The sequence below is a fragment of the Somniosus microcephalus genome, unplaced genomic scaffold, assembly GCF_052327205.1.
Source record: "Somniosus microcephalus isolate GS21.2 unplaced genomic scaffold, FLI_Smic_1.0 unresolved_chr2, whole genome shotgun sequence".
In the NCBI taxonomy this organism is placed as follows: Eukaryota; Metazoa; Chordata; class Chondrichthyes; order Squaliformes; family Somniosidae; genus Somniosus; species Somniosus microcephalus.
Genome location: NW_028225180.1, coordinates 80,617,699 through 80,631,418, shown reverse-complemented (window position 1 = coordinate 80,631,418; position 13,720 = coordinate 80,617,699). Strand labels below are relative to the sequence as shown.

At 59.3% G+C, this 13,720-nt stretch overlaps 1 protein-coding gene across 1 annotated transcript in view; it reads left to right on the top strand.

Moving 5' to 3' along the window:
• Window positions 1-466: 466 nt before the first annotated feature.
• LOC147092886 (girdin-like) overlaps window positions 467-13,720 on the top strand; it is a 94,793-nt gene continuing 81,539 nt past the window's right edge. Inside the window, exons 1-3 of the mRNA XM_085975703.1 lie at window positions 467-972; window positions 9,374-9,519; window positions 12,728-12,836. Of these exons, the coding sequence (XP_085831829.1) occupies window positions 862-972; window positions 9,374-9,519; window positions 12,728-12,836 (366 nt within the window). The 5' untranslated portion in view covers window positions 467-861. The remainder of the gene's footprint in view (window positions 973-9,373; window positions 9,520-12,727; window positions 12,837-13,720) is intronic.

The window sequence follows — 13,720 nt, the reverse complement described above, 5'->3', positions numbered from 1 at the left end:
TTTCTCTTTCTCCCCATCTCTCTACCCCCTCCCTTATCTCTTTCTCTTTCTCCCCCACCTCTCTCTTTCTCCCCCACCCCTCTCTCTCTCTCTCATCTCTCTCTCTTTCTCCCCACCTCTCTTTCTCCCTCCCTCTCTCTTATCTCTCTCTCTCCCCCCCTTATCTCTCTCTCTCTCCCCCCCTCTCTTTCTCCCCCATCTCTCTCTCTCTCTTCCCCCCCCTCTCTCTCTCCCTTATCTCTTTCTCTTTCTCCCCATCTCTCTCCCCCTCCCTTATCTCTTTCTCTCTTTCTCCCTTATCTTTCTCCCTTATCTCTTTCTCCCTTATCTCTTTCTCTTTCTCCCCCACCTCTCTCTCTCTCCCCCTTATCTCTCTCTCTCTCCCCCTTATCTCTCTCTCTTTCTCCCCCACCTCTCTCCCTCATCTCTCTCCCGCCCTCATCTCTCTATCTCTTTCTCCCCATCTCTCTCTCTCCCTCCCTTATCTCTCTCTTTCTCATCTCTCGTTTTTTCTGTCTCTCTGAGGAGGGAGCTGTCAGTTGGGTTTTGTTTAGTTGTTGAAAGCGGTTTCTTGAAGTCTTACCTTGGAAATACTAACCGAGACAGGAAGGCCCCTGGACCAGTTGAGAGATGCGGCCGGTAGGAGGCCCCGAGCCCCAGTCTCAGCCCCACGCCGCCTCTTTGCGGAAGTTTCCCATGAGCTGAGGAGAGTTTCTCTTCCTTTGGTTGTATTTTCTCTCCTCTCTGGGCCCCGGGACGGGGTCATGATCTCCCCCAGGGCTACCCGCTCCATCTCTGCCAGTGACCCAAGTCCAGCCCCACTCTAACCCCACCCAAGACCAACCCACCGCCCCAGGGGACATGGACCTGTTCGGGAGGAGCTTCAGCTGCCGGAGGCGCTCGATCCTCAGGTCGGAGTCCCACCTCAGCCAGAGCCTGCAGAACTTCATGGCCAGTCCTCTGGTCACCTGGGTAAGTCCAGCCGAGGGGCTGACCCTCTCCCGCCTCCCAGCTCTTTATTGCCCGTCTCTTGCTCCCCCTTTCCTATCTCTCTCTTTCTCCCCATCTCTCTCTCCTTCTCCCCATCTCTCTCTTTCTCCCCATCTCTCTCTCCTTCTCCCCATCACTCTCCTTCTCCCCATCTCTCGTTCCATCTCTCCCTCTCTCCCCATCTCTCGTTCCATCTCTCCCTCTCTCGTTCCATCTCTCCCTCTCTCCCCATCTCTCTCCCTCTCTCCCCATCTCTCTCCCTCTCTCTCTCTCTCCCCATCTCTCTCTCTCCCTCCCCATCTCCCTCTCTCCCCATCTTTCCCCATCTCTCGTTCCTTCACCCAACTCTTTCCTTCACCCAACTCTTTCCTTCTCCCCAACTCTCTTCCCTTCTCCCATCTCTCTCTCTCTTCTCCCCAACTCCCTCACTCCCCCTTTCTCTCATTTCTCTTTTTCCCCATCTCTCTCTCTTTCTCCCCATCTCTCCTCTCTCCCCCCTCTAACTCTCTCTTTCCCCATTTCTCTCTCCCTCTCTCTTTCATCCCTTTCCTGTCTCTCCCCCCCGTCTCTTTCTTTCTGTCTCTCTCTCTCTCTATCCTTTCCACCTTTTCCAGGGTTCTGTCCTGAACCTTCCCGTAGTCTCCTTATTTCTACTGTTGATTGAAGTTTTTGTTCCATTTCCCCCCTCCTCCTCTCCTGTGGCTTGGGTCTGGGAACTACAGAAGGGCCTGATCCCCATGTGAAAACCCAGACACCGACTGGGACCCTCCACTGTTTTGGAATCATCCTTTCTCCCACCTCCCCCCCTTTCACTGTTGTCGGGTTCATTATCCGCGGTTTATTCGGTCCTGTGCGAGGGATGGCGATGAAATATGGAATCTAATGGCCTCACTTTTTAACCGGAGGTTTATAGATCGCATGGTGTTGCGATGTAACCGAAAGCCAGTAAGTGGTTGAACTAGATCCATGTCATCATGGGTGTTCGAGCCAGCACTCCGAATGGACGTGGTCACACCTCACAGGCCCCGCTGTCACAGATAGCCGAGAGCGAGTTACAGGCTGGAATCTGATCGAGGGCTGATGTCTAAAAGCAGAACGCGATATAGTGAGCAGATATCAGCAGACTCGCTCACGACCTGACGGACAAGTGGCTCGGAGCCTAATTTGATTTTGAGAGGGGTCTGTGCGTTTTTTAATTTCCGTCGGCCCGTACCCAGCAGAAGCCTCGGCCTGATTTGCTGGAGTTGCTGCGCCGTTTATTACCCGTGGGGGAGGGAGGAAGTTAAAACTGGGTGGCTTGAATGAATTGTGTGAATGATAAGGTGGGATTAGCATAGGTTAAGAGACAACAGACTTGCACTGGCGCAGCAAATAGCAGCTTATTTCATTGAGTTACCACACACTGTTGCTAGGGCGGCCATCTTGGAATCAGCTCTCCGAGGCACTCAGCTATCCCACCATGCTTTTAGTGTGGCAACAAGAGGAAACGAATTAAAAATAAATTAGATTTAAAAAAAAGATTGCCCTGGTCGGGCAAGTTGTTGAAGGAATTGGCCTTGTTCCACCACTCCAACGGTCTCCTTTTAAGAAGTCTTTGGGTAGGCCGAGATCAAAGCCTGTGGCTCTGTTTAAGTAAGTGTCTTGCCCCCTGCCCCCCCCGGCGGAAGCAATTCCCATGGGGGCCATTGAAGCTCATTGAAGAATTCCAAAGATTCACCACCCTCTGTGCTCAGGTCCCACTCCAGAGACTTGAGCACACAATGCTAGGCCGACACTCCCAGTGCAGTGCTGAGGGAGAGCTGCACTGTCGGAGGTGCCGTCTTTCGGATGAGGCATTAAACCGAGGCCCCCAGATGTAATTGTTTGTGAAAAATAGTTTGCAGTTTCACGTTAATGGAGCTAAAACGCAGTTGGGGAGCAGGGTTGCCGTGTATTCCTGGCGGGTTCCTCACATGACCTCCTGCCTTCAACCGCCCCTCCCCCCGACACACACACTCTCCCGCTATTGGACGCCCATCCTCGCCTCTCCCCGCCTTCCCAGGCCAAATCGAAAGCCAATTGACTTTAGAAGAATGAGAGGTGATCTCATTGAAACACACAAGATTCTGAGGGGGATTGACAGGGTAGATGCTGAGAGGCTGTTTCCCCTGGCTGGAGAGTCTCGAACCAGGGGTCACAGTCTCAGGATAAGGGGACGGCCATTTAGGACTGAGATGAGGAGGGATATGGGGAGAAAGCAGGGACAGGGTACTGAATTTGGATGATCAGCCATGATCTCATTGAATGGCGGAGCAGGCTCGAGGGGCCGAATGGCCTACTCCTGCTCCTATCTTCTATGTTTCTATGAATTTCTTCACTCAGAGGGTGGTGAATCTTTGGAATTCTCTACCCCAGAGGGCTGTGGAGGCTCAGTCATTGGGTATATTCAAGGCGGAGAGCGACAGATTTTTGGGCTCTAGGGGAATCAAGGGATATGGGGAATCGGGCGGGAAAGTGGAGTTGAGGTCGAAGATCAGGATAAGGGGCCGGCCATTCAGGACTGAGATGAGGAGAAATTTCTTCACTCAGCGAAAAAGAAAGAAAGACTCCCATTTCTCCAGCGCCTTTCACGACCGCCGGACGTCCCAAAGCGCTTTATGGCCAAGTGTGGTGTAGTCACTGTTGTAATGTGGGAAACGCGACAGCCAATTTGTGCACAGCAAGCTCCCACAAACAGCAATGAGATAATGATTAGATCATCTGTTTTTGTGATGTTGATTGAGGGATAAATATTGGACCGGGACACCGGGGAGAACTCCCCTGCTCTTCTTCCAATAGAGCCCGTGGGATCTGAGCGGGCAGAAGGGGCCTTGGTTTAACATCTCATCCGAAAGACGGCACCTCCGACGGTGAGGCACTCCCTCAGTACTGCCCCTCCGACAGTGCGGTGCTCCCTCAGTACTGCCCCTCCGACAGTGCGGCGCTCACTCAGTACTGCCCCTCCGACAGTGCGGCGCTCCCTCAGTACTGCCCCTCTGACAGTGCGGCGCTCCCTCAGTACTGCCCCTCCGACAGTGCGGCGCTCCCTCAGTACCGCCCCTCCGACAGTGCGGCACTCCCTCAGTACTGCCCCTCCGACAGTGCGGTGCTCCCTCAGTACTGCCCCTCCGACAGTGCAGCGCTCCCTCAGTACTGCCCCTCCAACAGTGCGGCGCTCCCTCAGTACCACCCCTCCGACAGTGCGGCGCTCCCTCAGTACTGCCCCTCCGACAGTGCGGCACTCCCTCAGTACTGCCCCAACAACAGTGCGGCGCTCCCTCAGTACCGCCCCTCCGACAGTGCGGCGCTCCCTCAGTACCGCCCCTCCGACAGTGCGGCGCTCCCTCAGTACCGCCCCTCCCACAGTGCGGCGCTCCCTCAGTACCGCCCCTCCCACAGTGCGGCGCTCCCTCAGTACTGCCCCTCCGACAGTCCGGCGCTCACTCAGTACCGCCCCTCCGACAGTCCGGCACTCCCTCAGTACTACCCCTCCGACAGTGCGGCGCTCCCTCAGTACTGCCCCACCGACAGTGCGGCGCTCCCTCAGTACCGGCCCTCCGACAGTGCGGCGCTCCCTCAGTACTGCCCCTCCGACAGTGCGGCGCTCCCTCAGTACTGCCCCTCCGACAGTGCGGCGCTCCCTCAGTACTGCCCCACCGACAGTGCGGCGCTCCCTCAGTACCGGCCCTCCGACAGTGCGGCGCTCCCTCAGTACTGCCCCTCCGACAGTCCGGCGCTCACTCAGTACCGCCCCTCCGACAGTCCGGCACTCCCTCAGTACTACCCCTCCGACAGTGCGGCGCTCCCTCAGTACTGCCCCACCGACAGTGCGGCGCTCCCTCAGTACCGGCCCTCCGACAGTGCGGCGCTCCCTCAGTACTGCCCCTCCGACAGTGCGGCGCTCCCTCAGTACTGCCCCTCCGACAGTGCGGCGCTCCCTCAGTACTGCCCCACCGACAGTGCGGCGCTCCCTCAGTACCGGCCCTCCGACAGTGCGGCGCTCCCTCAGTACTGCCTCTCCGACAGTGCGGCGCTCCCTCAGTACCGGCCCTCCGACAGTGCGGCGCTCCCTCAGTACTGCCCCTCCGACAGTGCGGCGCTCCCTCAGTACTGCCCCTCCGACAGTGCGGCGCTCCCTCAGTACTGCCCCTCCGACAGTGCGGCGCTCCCTCAGTACTGCCCCACCGACAGTGCGGCGCTCCCTCAGTACCGGCCCTCCGACAGTGCGGCGCTCCCTCAGTACTGCACTGGGAGTGTCAGCCTAGCTTTACGTGCTCAAGTCTCTGAAGTGGGACATGAGCACAGAAGGTGGTGAATCTTTGGAATTCTCTGCCCCAGAGGGCTGTGGAGGCTCAGTCGTTGAGTATATTCAAGGCTGAGATCGATAGATTTTTGGACTCTAAGGGAATCAAGGGATATGGGGATCGGGCGGGAAAGTGGAGTTGAGGTGAAAGATCAGCCATGATCTTAGTGAATGGCGGAACAGGCTCGAGGGGCCGAATGGCCGACTCCTGCTCCTATTTCTTATGTTCTTACCTGCTTTTTCTTGACTATTGGTCGATCAAACTTTATCCCAACTGACAGCGTTTGAAGAAAATGGAGGAAAGTCAGTTTTGTACCGGCCCTGATGATTTTTCTCCCTGGTTGGGGGAGGGGGCGGTGGAGGGGTTGTCGCTGGGAGCAGTGTCCAGGAGATTAACCTTTGATCCCTGGAGACTCCGGGGCAACCCCTGGCAGGGTTGGCGACACGAATTGGGGGGGGGGGGGGCGGAGGGGAGCTGATGAGGGGCTTCTGGGTTCGCAGCCTCCCGAGCGAGGCAGGAATCCTAAAAAAGAAGGTGCCAGTTCTGCGCCTTTTATTTTACAAATGGGTTTAAGGTGTTAGCCAGAAAACAGAGCACTGGAAAAAGTGATGTCAGGCCGAGGAGGCGGTGTGTGGTGAGTGTCTGCCAGTGTGGCAGGCCGTGTCACCGCAAGGGCTTGACTTCCAGCTTCCGTGTGGTGCGGCCTGTGCAGGTCTGAAAGCCTCCCCCTTTCCCCGCCGTGTGACCAGCGACTGCCCACCCTCCGGGAAACGGGCTGGGTATGGGGGAGGGCCGGGGCCTGTGAAGAAAACCCTGGACAGGGGGCCCCAGCGGCGGGGCCTGATCCCGCAGGCTCAAAATGGCGGCTGGCCGCACGATAATGGCGGCTGGCCACACCCGCGCTCACTTTCCAGCAGGATTCACTGGAGAAGCGATCGGGAGCGAGGAAAAGAGAATTGCATTTCTATAGCGCCTTTCACGACCTCAGACGTCCCAAAGCGCTTTACAGCCAATGAAGTACTTTTTGAAGTGTGGTCACTGTTGTAATGTAGGAAATGCGGCAGCCAATTTGCGCACAGCAAGCTCCCACAAACAGCAATGTGATAACGACCAGATCATCTGTTTTAGTGATCTTGATTGAGGATAAATATTGGCCCCAGGACACAGGGGAGAACTCCCCCTGCTCTTCTTCAATAGTGCGCATGGGATCTCTTACATCCACCTGAGAGGGCAGACGGGGGCCTCGGTTTAACGTCTCATCCGAAAGAGACGGCACCTCCGACAGTGCGGCGCTCCCTCAGTACTGCCCATCTGACAGTGCGGCGCTCCCTCAGTACCGCCCCTCCGACAGTGCGGCGCTCCCTCAGTACCGCCCCTCCGACAGTGCGGCGCTCCCTCAGTACCGCCCCTCCGACAGTGCGGCGTTCCCTCAGTACTGCCCCTCCGACAGTGCGGCGCTCCCTCAGTACTACCCCTCCGACAGTGCGGCGCTCCCTCAGTACCTGCCCCTCCGACAGTGCGGCGCTCCCTCAGTACTGCCCCTCTGACAGTGCGGCGCTCCTGCAGTACTGCCCCCTCCGACAGTGTGCCGCTCCCTCAGTACCGCCCCTCCGACAGTGCGGCGCTCCCTTCAGTACCGCCCCCCTCCGACAAGTGCGGCGCTCCCTCAGTACCGCCCCTCCGACAGTGTGCCGCTCCCTCAGTACCGCCCCCTCCGACAGTGCGGCGCTCCCTCAGTACCGCCCCCTCCGACAGTGCGGCGCTCCCTCAGTACCGCCCCTCCGACAGTGCGGCGCTCCCTCAGTACCGCCCCTCCGACAGTGCGGCGCTCCCTCAGTACCGCCACTCCGACAGTGCGGCGCTCCCTCAGTACCGCCCCCTCCGACAGTGCGGCGCTCCCTCAGTACCGCCCCTCCGACAGTGCGGCGCTCCCTCAGTACCGCCCCTCCGACAGTGCGGCGCTCCCTCAGTACTGCCCCTCCGACAGTGCGGCGCTCCCTGAGTACTGCCCCTCTGACAGTGCGGCGCTCCCGCAGTAACCGCCCCTCCGACAGTGCGGCGCTCCCTCAGTACCGCCCCTCCGACAGTGCGGCGCTCCCTCAGTACCGCCCCTCCGACAGTGCGGCGCTCCCTCAGTACCGCCCCTCCGACAGTGCGGCGCTCCCTCAGTACCGCCCCTCCGACAGTGCGGCGCTCCCTCAGTACCGCCCCTCCGACAGTGCGGCGCTCCCTCAGTACCGCCCCTCCGACAGTGCGGCGTTCCCTCAGTACTGCCCCTCCGACAGTGCGGCGCTCCCTCAGTACTACCCCTCCGACAGTGCGGCGCTCCCTGAGTACCGCCCCTCCGACAGTGCGGCGCTCCCTCAGTACTGCCCCTCTGACAGTGCGGCGCTCCTGCAGTACTGCCCCTCCGACAGTGCGGCGCTCCCTCAGTACCCGCCCCTCCGACAGTGCGGCGCTCCCTCAGTACCGCCCCTCCGACAGTGCGGCGCTCCCTCAGTACCGCCCCTCCGACAGTGCGGCGCTCCCTCAGTACCGCCCCTCCGACAATTTGCCGCTCCCTCAGTACTGCCCCTCCGACAGTGCGGCGCTCCCTCAGTACAGCCCCTCCGACAGTGCGGCGCTCCCTCAGTACCGCCCCTCCGACAGTGCGGCGCTCCCTCAGTGCCGCCCCTCCGACAGTGCGGCGCTCCCTCAGTACCGCCCCTCCGACAGTGCGGCGCTCCCTCAGTACCGCCCCTCCGACAGTGCGCCGCTCCCTCAGTACCGCCCCTCCGACAGTGCGGCGCTCCCTCAGTACTGCCCCTCTGACAGTGCGGCGCTCCCTCAGTACCGCCCCTCCGACAGTGCGCCGCTCCCTCAGTACTGCCCCTCTGACAGTGCGGCGCTCCCTCAGTACCGCCCCTCCGACAGTGCGGCGCTCCCTCAGTACCGCCCCTCCGACAGTGCGCCGCTCCCTCAGTACCCGCCCCTCAGACAGTGCGCCGCTCCCTCAGTACCGCCCCTCAGACAGTGCGGCGCTCCCTCAGTACCGCCCCTCCGACAGTGCGGCGCTCCCTCAGTACCGCCCCTCCGACAGTGCGGCGCTCCCTCAGTACCGCCCCTCCGACAGTGCGGCGCTCCCTCAGTACCGCCCCTCCGACAGTGCGGCGCTCCCTCAGTACCGCCCCTCCGACAGTGCGGCGCTCCCTCAGTACCGCCCCTCCGACAGTGCGGCGCTCCCTCAGTACCGCCCCTCCGACAATTTGCCGCTCCCTCAGTACTGCCCCTCCGACAGTGCGGCGCTCCCTCAGTACAGCCCCTCCGACAGTGCGGCGCTCCCTCAGTACCGCCCCTCCGACAGTGCGGCGCTCCCTCAGTACCGCCCCTCCGACAGTGCGGCGCTCCCTCAGTACCCGCCCCTCCGACAGTGCGGCGCTCCCTCAGTACCGCCCCTCCGACAGTGCGGCGCTCCCTCAGTACCGCCCCTCCGACAGTGCGGCGCTCCCTCAGTACCGCCCCTCCGACAGTGCGGCGCTCCCTCAGTACCGCCCCTCCGACAGTGCGGCGCTCCCTCAGTACCGCCCCTCCGACAGTGCGGCGCTCCCTCAGTACCGCCCCTCCGACAGTGCGGCGCTCCCTCAGTACCGCCCCTCCGACAGTGCGGCGCTCCCTCAGTACCGCCCCTCCGACAGTGCGGCGCTCCCTCAGTACCGCCCCTCCGACAGTGCGGCGCTCCCTCAGTACCGCCCCTCCGACAGTGCGGCGCTCCCTCAGTACCGCCCCTCCGACAGTGCGGCGCTCCCTCACTACTGGCAGTGGGAGTGTCCACCTCGATTTTGTGCTCATGTTTCTGGAGTGGGGCTCGAACCCACAACCTTCTGAATCGAGGCGAGAGAGAGACACAGTGAACCGCGACTGAAATGAAGAGAGAGATCGGTTCCTGTTTCAGACGCTGCTGTATCGGGATCTTCCCCCCCACCACAACCCCAAAATACTGACCCACCTCCCTCCTGACGCGGGCCGACCTGCGTCCCTCCGCCGTGTGGCCTTCCTAACCTCTCGCAATTCTTTCTCCCCAGGTGAAGACTTTCAGCTCCACCCTGGAGGCGGGCAGAGGGGGCAGCGCGCCGTACATGGAGGTGAAGCCCCCCGGCCGGAGAGACTGCCAGGCCGAGTACCTGAAGCTGGTCGACGGAGTCTTCCTGAACAGGGTCATGAGGCAAATGTAGGTGTCGAGAACGCGGCCTAGCGTCAGCAGAGGCCTGCGACGGGCAGGCTCCCTCGGTTTCTCCCCCACCCCTTCCTCTCCCGAAAGCCCTGAGCCTCGCTGGGGCTCACAGCTGCCGGGGCTATCCTTGATTATGGGCAGGCTGTTTGACTGTGGGGGGCCTCCTTGATCATGTCCTGAACACACACTTTCCAGCAGCGATCAGGAGCAGGAACCCTGGCTGATTCTCCCCTCTCTCTAACCCGGGGGGTCATTGGGCAGTGATCAGGAGCAGGAACCCTGGCTGATTCTCCCCTCTCTCTAACCCAGGGTGTCACTGGGCAGTGATCAGGAGCAGGAACCCTGGCTGATTCTCCCCTCTCCCTAACCCAGGGGGTCACTGGACAGTGATCAGGAGCAGGAACCCTGGCTGATTCTCCCCTCTCTCTAACCCGGGGGGTCATTGGGCAGTGATCAGGAGCAGGAACCCTGGCTGATTCTCCCCTCTCTCTAACCCAGGGTGTCACTGGGCAGTGATCAGGAGCAGGAACCCTGGCTGATTCTCCCCTCTCTCTAACCCAGGGGGTCACTGGACAGTGATCAGGAGCAGGAACCCTGGCTGATTCTCCCCTCTCTCTAACCCAGGGGTCACTGGGCAGTGATCAGGAGCAAGAATCCTGGCTGATTCTCCCCTCTCTCTAACCCAGGGGGTCACTGGGCAGTGATCAGGAGCAGGAACCCTGGCTGATTCTCCCCTCTCCCTAACCCAGGGGTCACTGGGCAGTGATCAGGAGCCGGAACCCTGGCTGATTCTCCCCTCTCTCTAATCCAGGGGGTCACTGGGCAGTGATCAGGAGCAGAAACCCTGGCTGATTCTCCCCTCTCTCTAATCCAGGGGGTCACTGGGCAGTGATCAGGAGCAGGAACACTGGCTGATTCTCCTGCTCACCCCTGCGGCGCTCCCTCAGTACTGCACTGGGAGTGTCGGCTTGGATTTTTGTGCTCAAGGCTCTGGAGAGGGACTCGAACCCACGACCTTGCTGCCGGGGGCACTGGACTTATCAAGTGCAGGAGGTCTTGCAACGAAAGCACTCGCGTCCCCGACGATTAAACTGTCCAAATAGGAGCCGCATAGACCTCCATTTGGGAATGAGGGTCGGTGGGGTGGATAGAAAGAGCTCGCACTTCTACAGCATCTTTCACGACCTCAGGACATCCCAAAACACTTCACAGCCAATTAATTATCAGTAATGGTGACCATGAAACTATCGGATTGTCGTAAAAATCCATCTGGTTCACTAATGTCCTGTTGGAAAGGAAATCTACCGCCCTTACCCGGTCTGGCCGATATGTGACTCCAGACCCACAGCAATGCCCCTCTGAAATGGCCGAGCGAGCCCCTCGAGAAAGCGGCTCGCCACCACCTTCTGCAGGGCGCTTAGAGACGGGCAATCAACGCCGGCCTCACCGGCACATCACAAGAATTAATGCATTTTTAAAGAAGTTCTTTTTTGAAGTGCGGCCGCTGGTTGTAATGTGGGAAACGCGGTAGCCGATTGGCGCACAGCAAGATCCCACAAGCTGCAATGTGATAAATGACCAGATCATCTGTTTTTTTTTTAGTGATGTTGGTTGAGGGATAAATATTGGCCCCAGGACACCGGGGAGAACTACCCCCGCTCTTCTTCCAATAGTGGCCCTGGGATCTTTTACGTCCACCTGAGAGAGCAGACGGGGCCTCGGTTTAACATGGTAGTTGAGGCGAATAGCAGAGAGGCATTTAAGGGGAAGCTGGATAAACACATGAGGGTGAAAGGAATAGAAGGATATGGTGATAGGGTGAGATGAAGAGGGGTGGGAGGAGGCTGGTGTGGAGCAGAAACACCGGCACGGAGCAGTTGGGCCGAATGGCCTGTTTCGCTGCAGTACATTCCATGTAATTCTGTGTAACGTCTCATCCGAAAGACAGCCCCTCCGACAGTGCAGCACTCCCTCAGTACTGCCCCTCCGACAGTGCAGCACTCCCTCAGTACTGCCCCTCCGACAGTGCGGCGCTCCCTCAGTGCTGCCCCTCCGACAGTGCGGCGCTCCCTCAGTGCTGCCCCTCCGACAGTGAATCGCTCCCTCAGTACTGCCCCTCTGACAGTGAATCGCTCCCTCAGTACTGCCCCTCCGACAGAGCGGCGCTCCCTCAGTACTGCCCCTCCGACAGTGCGGCGCTCCCTCAGTACTGCCCCTCCGACAGTGCGGCGCTCCCTCAGTACCGCCCCTCCGACAGTGAATCGCTCCCTCAGTACTGCCCCTCCGACAGTGCGGCCCTCCCTCAGTACTGCCCCTCCGACAGTGCGGCCCTCCCTCAGTACTGCCTCTCCGACAGAGCAACGCTCCCTCAGTACTGCCCCTCCGACAGTGCGGCGCTCCCTCAGTACTGCCCCTCCGACACTCCCTCAGTACTGCCCCTCCGGCACTCCCTCAGTACTGCCCCTCCGACAGTGCGGCGCTCCCTCAGTACTGCCCCTCCGACAGTGCGGCGCTCCCTCAGTACTGCCCCTCCGACAGTGCGGCGCTCCCTCAGTACTGCCCCTCCGACAGTGCGGCGCTCCCTCAGTACTGCCTCTCCGACAGTGCGGCGCTCCCTCAGTACTGCCCCTCCGACAGTGCGGCGCTCCCTCAGTACTGCCCCTCCGACAGTGCGGCGCTCCCTCAGTACCGCCCCTCCGACAGTGCGGCGCTCCCTCATACTGGCACTGGGAGTGTTTGGCCTGTAGTTTGTGCTCAAGTCTTTGGAGCGGGGCTTGGAGCGCACAACCTTCTGACTCGGAGGTGAGGGTGCTACCCACTAAAGCACGGCTGAGGGACAGATCCAGGCCGGGAACCCTGGCTGCTTTTTCCTCCTTCCTAACCCAGGGGGCAGTGAGGCCAGTTCTAGCACCCCATTCGAGATCGAGATCGAGATCAGCTAACCCATCAACAACAACATCAGCTTGCATTTATGTAGTGCCTTTAACGTAGTAAAACGTCCCGAGGTGCTTCACAGGAGCGATTATCAAACAAAATTTGACACCGAGCCACATGAGGAGATATTAGGACAGGTGACCAAAAAAATCGGGCAAGGAACCTAGGCTTGGTGCCAGACTCGGGTGGGGTGGGCGGTCTGCGACGGGGTAATAAAACCGTTCTCCCGCTCCACAACTCACTCTCTCGTGTGTTTTATTCTCCGTTTCAGTGACCCCCACCCCCAGACCCAGCGGATCTATCGCAATGAGAGCAACGAGGAGGTCCTACGGGTGCAGAACCTCACCATCTTGATCCAGCACGTCAAAGTCTTTTACCAGGTGATGAGACGGCGGCCGCAGCGCGCGGGGTTGGTAAGGGGGGGGGGGGGAGGCGGGGCGGACCTCGCGAGATCAGGGCGGCCATGGGTCACCCGGGTCTTGGTGAGGTCGGGCTGCCAACTTTGGTTGGACATGTTCCTGGAGGCTTCACCACATGAAAGCGTACAGTTACAAAGGGATAGCGACCGATTAAGTGAATGGGCCAAACTGCGGCAAATGGGTTTCAATGTAGGCAAATGTGAGGTCATTCACTTTGGACCTAAAATGGATACTTTCTAAATGGTGAAAGGCTAAAAACAGTGGAGGTCCAAAGAGACTTCGGGGGTAACAGCACCTCATCTTCCGATTAGGCACTTCACAGCCTTCCGGACTCAATATCGAGTTACATAGAAACATAGAAGATAGGAGCAGGAGTCGGCCATTCGGCCCCTCGAGCCTGTTCCGCCATTCAATGAGATCATGGCTGATCATCCAAACTCAGTACCCTGTCCCTTCCTTCTCCCCATATCCCTTTATCCCTTTAGCCTTAAGAAATATATCTAACTCCTTCTTGAATATATTTAATGAATTGGCCTCCACTGCCTTCTGTGGTAGAGAATTCCACAGGTTCACCACTCTCTGGGTGAAGAAATTCCTCCTCATTTCTGTCCTAAATGGCTTACCCCTTATCCTTAGACTGTGACCCCTGGTTCTGGACTCCCCCGCCATCGGGAACATCCTTCCTGCATCTAGTCTGTCTAGTCCTGTTAGAATTTTATAAATTTCAATGAGATCCCCTCTCATTCTTCTAAACTCCAGCGAGTATAAGCCCAATCGACCCCATCTCTCCTCATACGTCATTCCCGCCATCCCAGGTATCAGCCTGGTGAATCTTCGCTGCACTC